This window comes from Boleophthalmus pectinirostris, unplaced genomic scaffold, assembly GCF_026225935.1.
Source record: "Boleophthalmus pectinirostris isolate CB_2022bp ecotype Guang Dong unplaced genomic scaffold, ASM2622593v1 HiC_scaffold_1, whole genome shotgun sequence".
Classification (NCBI taxonomy): Eukaryota; Metazoa; Chordata; class Actinopteri; order Gobiiformes; family Gobiidae; genus Boleophthalmus; species Boleophthalmus pectinirostris.
In genome coordinates, this window is record NW_026570970.1 from 6,546,978 (window position 1) to 6,562,380 (window position 15,403).

A 15,403-nucleotide genomic window follows, 5' to 3' on the forward strand; every position below is an offset into this window, starting at 1 on the left:
CCGAACCAGCATTGATATGTAAATGAGCTGTGAATAGAGGTGTGAACAATGAAATTTGCACATATAATTAATTTCCGCGGCGCGCGAAGCGGCTCTTAGAGCCGGCTCTTTGAAGCAAACGACGGGAGCCTGCTCCTTATTGGGAGCCGTTTTTTCTCTTTCTCTCACTTTTTTCTCTTCACGCCACGTGCAGACTCGTGGTAGTTTGACAGCGGCAGCAGCTCAAAACGAAACTTTCAGAAATCTGTGTGTGCATAGGAGAGAAAAAACGTGCATATTTGGATGTAGTTCAGCATAAAATAAATAAACCAGGACTAATCTTGGGCTCGAGAGAGGGAGAGAGATAGAGACTGAGTCCCGACACTCAGTCCTGGTTCAGTTCTGGTTTAGTCCTGTTTTACACATGGTTTAGATCCGGTTTAGTCCTGGTTTAGTCCTTTTTCAGTCCTGGTTCAGTTCTGGTTTAGTCCTGCTTGCAACAAAACAATCTGAAGAGTCGCTTGGGACCCAAAAGAGCCAACTGCTTTTAGTGAACCGAGCCAAAAGAGCCGGTTCTCTAAAAAGAACTGGAAATACCCATCACTAGTAGCTAGAATGTGATGCAAAAATGCCATTAGTCTGACCTACTGTCTCTAAATATGACATAAAGAGTCAGAATAACAATAAATGTTGCTTAAATAAACCCAATTTAGAATCCACTAGAGCCAAACCTAAGTTTTTTAAACAATTCTAGATTTACAGTGAATTTTTACATCACTAAATATATATCGGTGATTATATCGGCTATCGGCAGCTCCAACTCCCATTATATTGGTTTCATATCGGCCACAACAAAATCCATATCGGTCGGGCTCTAATACAGACCACAGATGTTAAGACACGAAAGCTCCTGACCATACATGGAGGGTTCCATCCCAAATCCAGCACCCTGAGACTGTACACAAGCCGGAAGGAAGGAGGCCGAGGACTAGTGAGTGTGGGAACCACTGTCCAGGATGAAACATCCAAGCTCCTTGAGTACATCAAGGACAAGGCCCCGACAGACGAGGTGCTCAGAGAATGTCTCAGACAGTGGGGTTCAGAGGAAGAGGTGCTGGAGGGACCATCATGGCAGGACAAACCCCTACATGGGGCGTACCACCGGAGCATAACTGAAGTGGCTGATATCAAGAAATCCTACCAATGGCTTGAGAGGGCTGGTCTGAAGGACAGCACAGAGGCACTGATCCTGGCTCCTCAGGAGCAGGCCCTGGGCACTCGAGCAATAGAGGCCCAGATCTACCACACCAGACAAGACCCACGGTGTAGACTGTGCAAAGAGGCTCCTGAGACAGTCCAGCACATAACTGCAGGGTGTAAGATGCTGGCAGGGAAAGCAAACATGGAGCGACATAATCAAGTGGCGGGCATAGTGTACAGAAACATCTGTGCAGAGTACGAGCTGGAGACCCCAGGATCAAGGTGGGAAACACCTCCAAAGGTTGTGGAGAATGACCGAGCCAAAATCCTGTGGGACTTCCAGATACAGACTGACAGAATGGTGATGGTGAACCAACCAGACATAGTGGTGGTGGATAAGAAACAGAACAGAGCCGTGGTGGTGGACATCGCAATACCAAGCGATGGTAATATCAGGAAAAAGGAACACGAGAAGCTAGAGAAATACCAGGGGCTCAAGGAAGAGCTGGAGAGAGCCTGGAAAGTAAAGGCATCAGTGGTGCCTGTGGTGATCGGACACTCGGGGCTGTAACCCCCAAACTGGAAGAGACACAACAGATACCAGGAAAAACAACAGACATCTCAGTCCAGAAAAGTGCAGTACTGGGAACAGCAAAGATACTGCGCTGAACTCTCAGGCTCCCAGGCCTCTGGTAGAGGACCCGAGCTGAATGAGGGTGAGAGACCAACCACTGTCGAAGGTGAGAAACACACACACACACATACAAACATATATATATATATATATATATATATATATATGAAACTAGCGTGAACCTTGGGGTCATCACTGATGTTGCCTGTCTCATATGTTACTGCCCTTTAATTCTTTATACTGTTGTTTCCTAGCCCAGACTTCGCCATAATTGGTTCTCCATTTTCTGTTTGTATTTGCAGTGACTTATTTTATCTTCTGCCTCAACCCCATGATATATTCTATGATCTATTCCTGGTTTAGAAAAAATATTAAAATAATTAGCAGAGAGACCTGGGTCTTCTGATTATAGAATAATGTAACATTAATATTATTAATCAAGGTTCCATAAGTATGTTGGTACAGAAAAGGTCCACTGTAAAACACTCTGCAGTTTGTAGCAATTAATAACCCATAGAAGTGTAATGGCTAAACTTCAATGTCAAAGCCTGATCTCATCAGACCTCAGAAGCTAAGCAAGGCCGGGCCTGGTTAGTACTTGGATGGGAGAACTCTGGGAAAATCAGGTTCCACACTGGGGCACCAGTGGCAAAAACTGTTGTTGTGTCCTTAGGCAAGACACTTGTGAGTGTGTGAGTCTTGGTGGTGGGCGGAGGCACAGACTGCACAGAATGGTTGCCTCACTTCTTGCAGTCTGTCTCAGGGCAGCTGTGGTTGTTGTAGTAGTTTACCACCACCTGGTATGGTGTGAATGAATCATGCACCGGTACATTACACCGGTTTTAAAGTCACTGCATTGGCTCCCTGTGAGTTTCAGGATTGATTTTAAAGTTCTTTTACTGGTTTTTAAATGTCTTAAGGGTCTTGGGCCTTCTTATCTTTCAGAACTGATTTTACCCTATGAACCCTCACGGACCCTGCGCTCCTCCGGCAGCAGGCTCCTGCTCATTCCCAAAGTCAGGACACACACTCACGGAGAGGCGTCTTTTCAGTACTATGGCCCCCGTCTATGGAACTGCCTGCCGGAGGAGCTCAAGGCTGTTTCTATTGTACACATTTTATTATATTTATTTATTTTAGGCATATTTTTTATGATTTCCAGTGTTTCCTCTGTAGGAGCCTCTGCATCAGGAGGGAGGTCGGCTGTGGCTGCCGGGGTCTGTCCTGTGGGCTCCTGGTGGAGGGTTGGTGCTTGGGCTTCATCTCTCCCCTGGGCCCTGTGGTGGTTCCTGGTGGTGGTGGACGTCTCTCTGCTCCTGATGTAGACGGCTCCTCTGATGGTGCTTTCTCAACTGGTTCGCCTGTATTCAGCCTCACATTTTACTATAGGTGATTTTATGTATCTTACCATCTTAGGGCGTGTGTGTCGTGTGTGTTTGTGTGTGTTTGTGTGTGTTGTGTGTGTGTGTGTCTGGGTTGTTTGGTTGTGTGGAGTCGGGCAGGTGTGGGGGTTGGGTAAGTGGATGGAAATGTGGGATTGTTTTTAATCATTGTAAAGCACTTCGTGTTACTTTTTTGTATGTAAAGCGCTTTATAAATAAAGTTTGATTGATTAATGCACCAAACTGTAAAGCGACTTTGAGCATCTGGAAAAGCATCATATAAGACTAATGCATCATCATCATCATCATTATCATTATCATTATCATTATCATTATTATTATTATTATTATTATTACATTTTTAACACCCATTCTTTAATTTTAGCACAACTCTGCATAAACCCCACAGAGAAATCATGTAATCCTGATGTAGAAGACCTTTGAGATATGCCACGGCTGGTCTATGGAGGACATCAGGAGATATATCAGAGAAGATCCACCCTCTTTCTCTGTCAGAGGATGGACACGGACAAGACAGAACTGTGCTTTCCCCACCTCCACAACAGCTCCTGCAGGAAGAGTAAGATCGACCCAACTGAAAATCTGATAACCAATGTGTTGCTTGGCTTTGCATCACTGCTCACTAGTGTACTCAACCTTCTGGTTATCATTGCCATTACACATTTCAGGTAATTATTATTTTAAAGAAATAAACAAAAATATGCTGGCGTGGTTGGATGATTATTTTACTCTATCATGTTCATTGTTGATTGATCCCGATTTCATTCAAATTTTCAAAGTTTCTGTAGTGCCTGGACAGATGGTCAAAATGGTCGCCCTAAAACACAATTTTAAGAGTTATGCAAAACAGCGCAATTGATGTTATTGTTGTGTGTAATTTAACTGTATTCAGGAGTGGTTCCATATTGGTCTTTTTCAACAGAACGTAAAACCAGTGAAGTACATGCTACAAGAGCATGTGGTTAACTGTATTTTTGACCTATTGTTATCCAATATAAACTGTATTCCATTTGCAGATATTAATGTTTTCAAACTCATAATTGATACTAAGGAATAGGCTGTATGCTTAATACTGATTATGAAACCACAAGTAAAACCACTTTTTATTTACAATGTCATTTTCAACATCAAATCATAGTACTTTTATATTACCATGTGGTCTTATATTTACAATGCTTGTCTGAAATATTGCAATCGTTTAGGCCTATTTTGTATACAGAATTATTTAAGAAAATGTAAAATTCTCAATTTATTAATATTATTTCTCTCTTTGCAGACAGCTCCACACCTCGACTAACTTACTGCTCCTTTCATTGGCAGTGTCCGATTTCTTTGTTGGTCTCGTGGTCATACCAACTGACGGCATTAAATGGAAAATTTGTTGGACTTTGGGCGACCTCATGTGTTTGATGTATTCCATACTTTCTCTTACAATATTTGTCTCGTCAATCGGAAATATCATCCTTATTTCAGTGGATCGCTATGTGGCCATCTGTCAACCTCTGCTCTACCAAAGCAAAATGACTGGAAAAGTGGTCACCATCAGTATATGTGTGTGCTGGTTGTACGCTTTTGGATACACAGTTTTATTTCTTTCTGAGGGTTTTATGTATCTGGGGGAAAATAAATCTTGTGAAGGAGAATGTATGGTTTACTACTCCAAAGAAGTTGATTTAATAATGAGTTGTGTCATTCCATTTGGCGTTATTATTTTTCTTTACACTAAAGTTGTGATAGTCGCTGTTTCTCAAGCCCGAGCCATGCGTTCTCAAGTTACAGCTGTGACCTCCAAGACGAGTAAAAGATCAGAGATTAAAGCTGTACGAAATCTGGGGATCATTGTGGTTGTGTACATTGCTTGTTACTTGCCATACCTTATTGCTGCATATTCTGAAACCAACTTCACAATACTAGGTACTCCTTTAATTGTCATTGGAATATCAATAGTTTGTCTTAATTCATGTCTGAATCCTCTAATGTACACAATGCTGTTTCCCTGGTTTAGAAAAGTCATTAAACTCATAGTTACACTTGAGATACTGAAACCCGGTTCTTCAGAAATATTTTTTAGCTAAAAAAAAGGTCTACCAATTAGTTTGACTGTTGGGTTATCCTAGACTATGTGTATTACATCTCTGTATATTTTATCTGACATATCATATGTCAAGGTCAATAATGAAATAAATGTATTTAAAATAATGTTACTGAGATATTACTTGGTAGTATAATTCTTTTTCAATTTTGCATCATATGTTCTGAGTGTGTCTTGGTTTGCCATGGACAGTTCATATGAGCCATACCCTAAAGTTTGTCTAAGCAGAACTTGTGTCCCCTTGCGGCCTTGCATTTAAAAGTCCTCTATTACACAAAATTGACTGTTTTGAGCATCTAGCCATGTTAAAATGTGGTTACCTCAATCAAAATTATTCTGAATCAAAATTATACTCAAACACAACTTGAGGTATGTTTTTGATAAGGAAACAACATTACTAACAAACAAAATAGTGCAGAAAATGCATAATATGGGCCCTTATACAATATGTATAAAATAATAAATACAGGTTTAGGTTACTAAAAAGCATCAGCTATCAGCTAAACTCATTATATAATATTTAATTAAAACACACACATCATTTTACAGGGGCATCAGAGCCTTGCTTTGTGTTTTATTTCAGTCAAGTCCCTTTTTAAACAGATTGCACATTATGAGTTTTCTCTCTAAACCTGAGGGCCAAGATCTGAACACCAAGTTCTGCATAAATTGCAGAATTGCAGAAATTCTCTGACTCTGCAGTGGTCGGGTGTATCAGAGATGATGAAGAGCTGGAGTACAAGACAGTGATTTTGTGGAGTGGAGTCAATCACCAGTTCCTTGGTTGACAAGACCAAGGAACTGGTGATTGACTTTAGGAGGAAGAGAACAGCAGTGGAGCCTGTCACCATTCAAGGCCATGACGTGGAAATAGTGGACAAGTACCTTGGCGTCCATGTGAACAACAGACTGGACTGAAGGGACAACAGTAATGCTGTGTACAAGAAGGACATAAGTAGATTTTACTTCCTGGGCAAGCTCAGGTGTTTCAAGGTGTGCAGCAAGTTACTGGAAATATTCTACCAATCTGTGGTGGCCAGCACCCTGTACTTCACTGTGGTCTGCTGGGGCAGCAGCACCAGTAAAAGGAACATGGACGGATTGACAAACTGATCGGCTGTGAGCTGGAGACATTTGTCACAGTGAGGGACAAGAGGACACTGGACACTCCTGCTCACCCACTGCACCAGACTATAGAGGGACAGAGGAGCTCATTCTCCAACAGGCTCCTACAGCTCCATTCAGAGATACAAGACTACATTCATACTATAATACTCCCTACAACTGAACAACTACTCACCCTTATGTAACAGATAATACTCTCTACAACTGTACAACAACTCACCCTCATGTAACAGATAATACTCCCTACAACTGTACAACAACTCATCCTTATGTAACAGATAACCGCATGTCCTGTCAATCTTCATATAAATTTTACACTGTTTTGCTTATGACCTCTTGTATAACCTCTTGTAAGCTGAGATTTTTTATTATTTATTTTTCTATTTTATTTTGACTTGTACATATATATTTATATAATTATGTGTTATTTGACACAAGTCTCTTGTGATATTTTGAGATACTTATTTAGAATTTATTATTACCATTTATATTTTTTACTCGTTGTTATTATAATATATTGGGATGTGTGAGCTGCTGAGTCCAAGTAATTTCCCTTGTGGATCAACAAAGTTTGTCTAAGTCTAAGCCCCTGGACCAAGCACACGTGTATCTAGCTCAAAATCTTTCTGGGGCCCTAACAGATTCAGCTTCAGGTCTTCAGTGGTAGATTCCTCCCACTTCAAATCCAAAAATTGATGATGCATCAAAATTTCTAATACTGCAGTGTGATTTAGCATGTGGTTAAGCACAATAAGAAGACTAGTGTGGTACCTTGGTGAGCCTGTTGGAGATACTGGAGGGCATCACACTGGGGAACCTTTTGGGTATTTTCTATTTTGCCAAGTGAAATAAACAACAAAAATGTTACAAGCAGCAAACGCTCTGGTAGTTTGAATATGGTACACATTTCGTAATGAGACAGTGTTGGTTGTGGCTTGGTGGAGGGACCCTTCTGCATCATCAGCAGGTACCTCAGGATCCCAAGCAGGATTTGAATGCTTCACCAGAGTGGAGCAAAAACGGTTTCCAACTCCAATCTTTTGTCAGCTACAACCATCTTGAACTTTAGTCGGTTACAAGAGCAATCTCCCCCTAGACCTTTGCCATCTACTTGAGTTCTTAGACGATTCTCTGGAGAAAATGACACACAGATGATCAAGGAAACCTGGGTCAGCCCACATCGATGGGAAACAGCAGGGCTGCGTTCCACCCTATAAAAAGGGCTTCATCTGTGAGGTCCTGGGACTTGGACTACTTCAACTCATGGATTACAATCTTTCCTCCGACAGAATGGTAACGAATCATTTAGACCAACTCCGCCACTTCAAATGCAATGTCTGTTATGGTCTACTGGAAACAAGGTAATGAAAGGCTCCATATTGATACCTTAAAGTCTCATTGAAAACGGACTGTTCTGTGTGGTTATAAACAACTGGTGCAAAATCATTCATACCACTGTGGCATCTGTCAAAAATAGACTCCTATGTATTTTTGCCTCAGAGCTGCAGATCGGAGACAAGGCACAGTTGAGTAAACCGTCTCATTTAATTGGAACACATTCTAATTGTACGGGGGATGTGACAGAGTTGGTGTAAATAACGCGTAAGCTTTGTTACCACGGTTGATTTTGTGCTTTTTGACAGGTGGATCATGTCAGGATGGAGAAGGGTAACCGCCCCATTGCTTGAGAAAACTAGCTTCTTTTTATGGTCCACCTGCATCTCTCAATCAGTTTGTTGATGCAAAATGAGGGCAAGGTGTTATTTAAGGTTTTCTACTTGTTGGCAAGTAAATCCAACCAAGGCGATGGGTTAGAGACAGTGATTGCCTAAAACAGAGATCGACTAGAGATGTGACTTATCAGAAGCGGCGATCAGGTGAATAATCGCTGAACAGACATGAGGAAATAAACAGCATACAAGAGGATTTTATGGACATACGTGTTTATTTAGCGACTCTTTTGTGATGTGGACATGGACCAGAGAAAGCGAATAAGAGAACTGTGTCAGGAGACTAGGAAGAAAATTATAGACAAGCAGGATAAAGATAAAGACAATAAGACCATCTCCAAGCAGCTTGATGTTCCTGTGATTACTTTTGATTTCTTCTCGTCATTTACGCACTCACCTGCATTTAATGCTGTAATAGCCCAGATAGCAACTTTAGCGATTATTAGGGAAACAGAGTAGAGCTGAGCCGATTTTCAGTGCAGACCTAAAGTGCATTTATTCTACCATCACAAGAAAAATTGAAAAATATTTACAAAAGATACAAAAGTTAAAACCAGCATAGTAGACCTGCACACACACACACACACACACACACAGCACCTCAACCTCAACAAATGTGAGACTGGCTCCTTTTATAGGCCACCTTCCTTAATTGAGTGATCTTATTCCAAAATAGAGGTAAGTACAGGTAAGTGAATGCAATGTTTAAATAGTTGACAATATGAAAACAGGGCTGACAAATATTCAATTAAATCTGGTACAAAAAGATATATCTTAATTAATTTAGCAGTGTTTTAATAATGTCAAAATACTGAATAGAAAAGAGCTAAAATCTCTGCGCACCCCTCCTCCTAACAACATGGTTGCCTGCCCCGGAAATTTCTAAAGGTGCTCTGGCTCACCAGGGACTCTTTTAGCCGGAACACCTGAGGCAGACCACAAAAGAGGGTAAGTACAATTCATTTCACTCACAATTACCATATTTTCCAGGCTATTAGTTGCGCTCTTACGCCTCTAACCGCATCAAAAAAGGACCGCGCGCCAAGCAATCCAGAGCACCCTATACACGAATCCAATCGGGTGTCCCAGTACGACTTCAGTAAACTATAAAGCCGCACCACCCGCAGCTCATGCAAACACGCACGGAGCAGACAGCGACCGCGAAGCGAAACACACCCGCAGCCACACTCATCACTCCACGCCGACGAGGAACGGAACGAAGGAATGAACCGAAAAAGCCAGTCCAATGTGCCGCTTCTAGGCACAACTGAACAACTGAGTCACTGCGAACACGCCGACAATCCAGCGGTCCCAGACAGCACCTCCCTACACGCCACAACTGAACAAAGCCCAGAGTCACCGTGAACGCCACAAACAAACAAAACCACTCACCCATCCAACTGTTGTGTTTCATTTAAAGTCCAGTGCGGTTTATTTGTGAAAAAAGTTCGAAAATAGACCATTTAATGACAAATCCAGAGCGCCTAATAGCCCGGAAAATACAGTACTCCATTAATATGGGTCATGAAGACATATCCAATGGTGTAGTAGGGATTTTTTAAGTGGGGGTATGCAATTTGTGACTTCATTGATAATTTTTACTAAAAATTATGCAGAATCATTTTATTAACATTAACATACCTACAGCACATATATCATAGACTACAACACATGTGCCCAGGACTGAACCAGGACTAAAACAGGACTAAACCAGGACAGGTGATGGCTGCTTTAGCTCCATGGGGCGTGGAGCTCTGAGCTGGTCCTTTCACGGTCACCTGACAGTCTATGTGGACACACCTCCGGGCCCATCCCAACACTCAGTCCTGGTTCAGTCCTGGTTTAGTCCTGGTTTAGACCTGGTTTAGTCCTGTTTTAGTCCTGTTTTAGTCCTGGTACAGTCCTGGTTCAGTCCTGGTCCCCTTATGTCGCAGGTCACTATAGGACAGTACTGCAGATATCATGAGCCTATGCAGGTTGTTTTCACCATTGTCAATAGCTCCGGTTTGACATTTAAGTTGTAGTTATTTTATATTTGTTATTTTTTTATATCTCACGTCGGGAGAAGTGGGTGGACAGCGCTTACTACGTCCACTACACCTCTGGACACATTCCACCCCCCTGTCATCCATCTGAAATGATGTAATCCAACAGTACGCAAACACATGAAAGCAGGAAGGGTCAGGGTATATAACTGTGCTTGCCAGATCATTCTTCTGATGATGGAGGTTGAGGAGTCAGAACTGTGCTTTCCACACCTCCACAACAGCTCGTGCAGAAAACCTCCGAGCCACACCTCTGAGGCTCACATCACTCTGGTGCTGCTGGTCTTCATGTCCATCACCACTACTCTGCTCAACCTGCTGGTCATCATCTCTATTGCACATTTCAGGTACATCTATAATGCTTCATATTTCTGACCAGAATACCTTTCTTTGCTTTCCTTCTTAATCAATACTAAAACTAGCATCATAACTAGATATTCGGTTGAACAAGTTATTTTTTCCTAAATAGTTTTTCAATATATCTATATCAGGACTAGTAAACAACCACTTGGTAATATTAAAGAAATGTTCAAATTACAGTCTATAAAGGTTCTTATGGTGCTTTCTTTTTGGTATCAATTGAGTTTGAAACTTGACAGTTGTAACACAATGTCGATGTAATTTAATAACCTAGTTATTGCTGTGCTTTGTTTCTTTTCAGACAGCTGCATTCTTCTACTAACCTCATCCTCCTCTCCCTGGCTGTGTCGGATTTCTTGGTTGGTCTCGTGGTGACGCCAGTTTTCACCTATATTACGACCTCCTGTTGGTATTTCGGGGACATACTATGTGTTTTATTTTATGTTGTAACTGTTATTGCATGCACTGCTTCTATAGGTTCAGTAGTTCTTATTTCCATTGACCGATATTTGGCCATCAGTGACCCTCTGCGCTACTCTATTAAAATGAATAGGAAAGTAATTAGCGTAAGTATTTCTGTTTGTTGGATAAATGCATTTCTTCACACCCTTATTGTTACATTTGAGAACTGGCTCAATCTCGGGGCGTATAAATCCTGCCAAGGAGAATGTACAGTATTTTTTTGGATAGAATTTGACCTCATGTGGGCTTTTGTCATACCAATCAGCATCATTATCATCCTGTATGCCAGAGTTTTTGTTATAGCTGTGTCCCAGGCCAGAGCCATGCGTTCTCATGTTGCAGCTGAAAAGGGCAAAATCTCCAAGAAATCCGAGACTAAAGCGGCCAAGAATCTAGGCATTGTTGTGCTAGTCTATCTTCTCTGTTATTGTCCATACTACAGTGTGGCCTACGTAGATACTGTGTTGATCTCTCTAAATTCTCCAGTTCAAACCTTTTTGTGTTGTTTAGTCTTTATGAACTCTGGCCTAAACCCTCTCATCTACACCATGATCTACCCCTGGTTCAGAAAATCAATTAAGCTCATTGTCACTCTGCAGATTTTGAAGTCTGGATCACGGGACTATTTGGTTTTGTAGTCATTTCTTGTTGTTTTATTTATATTTAATCAGCTTCTACCATATAAATGTATTTATCAACATAATAACAATAATAATGCATTTTATTTAATGACATGTTTTAGGAATCTCAAAGTTACCTTAAAATAAAAAAAAAAAAAAAACTAACCAAAAAAAAAAAGTAAATTCACAAAAGTACAACATAAAAACAGTAAAAGATACAGAGTACACACTTGCACTTCTATTATAAAAATGTCATAATGTTTGAATTCTAAAGTACTTATGGATATGGAAATCAAGCAAAAGCAACAGAGTTTTCTTTTTGTTTGAGGAGCAACCAACATTTAACCATGATAATCTCTATATATTTTTTCATGTATGCTGTGATTAATTCATTATTAATGAATCATTGCTTTTATATAACACCTTTCAAGACACGCAAAGAGCTTTACAGAAGGGAGGCTGCCAATCTGTGCCATCGGCCCCTCCGACTACCACCAACACTCCACTTTCATACTAGGCAATGTGGGTGAAGTGTCTTGCCTAAGAACACAATGAGTTTTTGCCATTGGTGCCCCCCTGTGGCACCTGATTTTCCCAGTGGTCTCTCATCCAAATACAACTCAGACCCAGCCCTGCTTAACTTCTGAGATCTGCCGGTGATGACTTGTGCACAGGGAAATAAATATATGTATTCAGAGTTGAACGTGTCCTTGTATGTTTTTAACTGATGCTCAAATAAATAACATGGTTTGAAACTCTGTTATCATTGGGAGGTTTGTTCAGTAAGATTCAAACTGTATTCTGAAGGTTGATGTCTTGAAAATTATGATGACTGTCATTTATGTTGACAATTGGCAAGACATGTAGGTCTTTTGTACTAGGTTGGTGTCATGTAGCATTACATGCATCTTGACAGATGATATGCAGCCCACGTCATCATCAAATGTAAATGCCTCAGATTCTTCCCCTAAGACTTTCCTTGCTGCTTCTGTGTTTAATATTGGAGGTCTCACAGGTGGATCCCACGACACTGGTCTTTTCTCTGCCTGCTCTGTGTGACTTGGTTGTTGAGACTTAAAACTCTGTTCTATATTTGTCTTCTTTCGACAGTTAATTTCCTTTGGTCTGATGAATAAACTGTCTTGACTGGTTCGAGGTGTCCAATAACTTAAAAATTTTAACCCCTTAGTTGCCAGTTTGAAAACTTTCACATGTAGTGAAAAAATTACAACTAAAATATAGGTATTTTTCAGGAAGCACAAGTCAGGGTATAATGCGGTACATTTTTATATGTTTCCTAGGAAGCGTTAACTTTGTCTAAAATCTGAAGTTTGAGGCGTTTTTTTGTTTTTGTGTAGGATCAGATAAGAAAAACTTCACAATCACCATAAGGACATAAGTGTCCACTCACTAAAACAGCTGTAAAATCATCATAGATTAATAATTCAAACTTTTTTTCAACTAAATCAAAAGATCTATGCCTGCTCTAATCAAAAATATCAACTGTAATCCATCTGAAATTATGTAATCCTCTAGAGCACAAACACATGAAAGCAGGAAGGGTCAGGGTATATAACTGTGCTTGCCAGATCATTCTTCTGATGATGGAGGTCGAGGAGTCAGAACTGTGCTTTCCACATCTCCACAACAGCTCGTGCAGAAAACCTCCGAGCCACACCTCTGAGGCTCACATCACTCTGGTGCTGCTGGTCCTCGTGTCCGTCATCGTGACTCTGCTCAACCTGCTGGTCATCATCTCTTTTTTTTTTTTATGTATGATTTATTTATGCTTTTTCAAAATATAAAAGACAAATTATATAAAGATGTATAATATCAAGGCTGGTATACAATGTAAATACTTCACAATTTACACACCTTTAAAAAAAAAAAAAAAAAAAAAAACAAAACAAAAAACAGAAAAAGGCCTACAAAAAAACAAAAAAAAACAACAACAAAAACAAACAGAATATGTGCTACTATAACATTTAATCTTAGATTATATCAATCACTCGATACCCATGGATACATGCTATAGGGCAACACAGCTCATGGGGTCACCTCCAATGTCAGAGACATTACATGATCAATAAAAGGTAACCAGGCTTCAGTAAATTTAGAGCCAGAGCCTTTGAGAGAGTGTCTTATTTTTTCCAGTTTCATAAATGAAAGGGCATCTTTTATCCACTGGGAGTGAGTGGGTGGGTGAGGGTCTTTCCAGCGCATTAGGATAGCCCTCCTGGCCAACAGTGTAAGAAAAGCCCACCAGGTCAACAAAACAGGGTGACAAGGAGTGACCGGCTGGAAGAATCCCAAAGAGAGCAGTCAGTGGGGACTGGCAGACCCTAGCATTGCAAACAACTGATAGAGACTCAAAAATAGTATTCCAATATGTTTGATAATGTAGGACAGGTTAGAAACATATGAGTTAGATTAGCTGGGCCCGATTTGCATTTTACACAGTTAGGATCAGTGCCTGGGAAGATTCGGGCAAGCTTACTCTTTGACCAGTGCACTCTATGGACCACTTTACATTGAATGATACAATGTCGGGCGCAGATTGAAGAAGAGTGGACGTGCCTGAGGACGGACCTCCACTGTTCCTCATCAATCTCCACACCAAGTTCCTCAGACCAGGCCACACGAAGATGATCAGATGTTACTTTGAGAGCGGAAAACAATAGGCTATATATTTTGGAAATTGCACCTTTCAGAGAGGGCCTGATCTCCATGATAGATCCATGATGGTACCATCAGGAATGCCAGGAGCACTAGGGAAGTGTCTACCAATGAAATTTCGGGCCTGTAGAAACCTAAAGAAGTGGGAGTTGGGTAGATTAAAGTTTAAGGCTAATTTGGGCAAAAGAAGCCAAAACCCCCTCTATGTAGAAATTTTTTTACAGAAACCAGTCCATGGCTCCTCCATACAGCAAATGTCCCATCAGTTAATGATGGGGGAAACAAAGGGTTACAGTGGAAAGGGGACAGAAAGAGGTATTCCCTGAAATCCAAAATGTTCTTTAAACCTGGGTCCAAATTTTAAGACAGTTCTTAACTATAATGTTATTAGAGTATGATGTGGGTGATGATTTAAGGGGTAGACACAAAAAGGGATAGTAGAGAAGCAGCAGAGTCACATGAGATCTCCTCTATTGGCAGCCAAACTGGCATGACATCATTAGTATGGCACCAAAAACAACATTGTACGGATGTTAGCAGCCCAGTAATAGAATAAAAAATTTGGTAAGGCAAGGCCTCCATTTTCTTTATCTCTTTGCAGTATAATCTTTCGTATTCTGGGAGGTTTCTTGTTCCACAAAAACTGTGCAATAGTGCTGTCAAGTGACTGAAAAAAAACGTTTAGGAATAAACACTGGTATACACTGAAAAAGATAAAGTAATTTAGGTAGTATGTTCATTTTGATGCAACTAATTCTACCCGCCAGAGAGAGAGGCAGCATGGACCAACGGTTGCAGGTCTAGAGTTAACTGGTCGAGTAATGGATTAAAGTTGGTCTTGAAAAGATCTGAAAATTCCCTGGTTACATGAATACCCAAATATTTAATACTATGTGCAGATGTTTTAAAAGGTAAGCTGGAAAAGAGGGTATGTAATGGCAGCAGGGTTAACAGGAAGGAGTTCACTTTTATTAAGGTTTAATTTATACCCTGAAATCTGTCCAAACTCCTTTAGCAGAGTCAGAACCGGGGGCATGGAGATACCTGGATCCGAAACAAACAGTAACAGGTCATCAG

The 15,403-nt window shown here is 40.7% G+C and overlaps 2 protein-coding genes across 2 annotated transcripts; both read left to right on the top strand.

Annotated features, from left to right (window-relative positions):
- The first annotated feature begins 3,642 nt into the window (after positions 1–3,642).
- On the top strand, positions 3,643–5,291 carry LOC129408118 (trace amine-associated receptor 9-like). The gene is made up of 2 exons (XM_055150979.1): positions 3,643–3,884; positions 4,493–5,291. The coding sequence occupies exons 1-2, from the start codon at positions 3,643–3,645 to the stop codon at positions 5,289–5,291; spliced, it is 1,041 nt and encodes a 346-aa protein (XP_055006954.1).
- A 5,091-nt stretch (positions 5,292–10,382) lies between these two features.
- Positions 10,383–11,668, top strand: LOC110173810 (trace amine-associated receptor 13c-like). The gene is made up of 2 exons (XM_055152740.1): positions 10,383–10,555; positions 10,870–11,668. Exons 1-2 carry the CDS (start codon positions 10,383–10,385, stop codon positions 11,666–11,668), a joined length of 972 nt encoding a protein of 323 aa, XP_055008715.1.
- Positions 11,669–15,403: the final 3,735 nt, after the last annotated feature.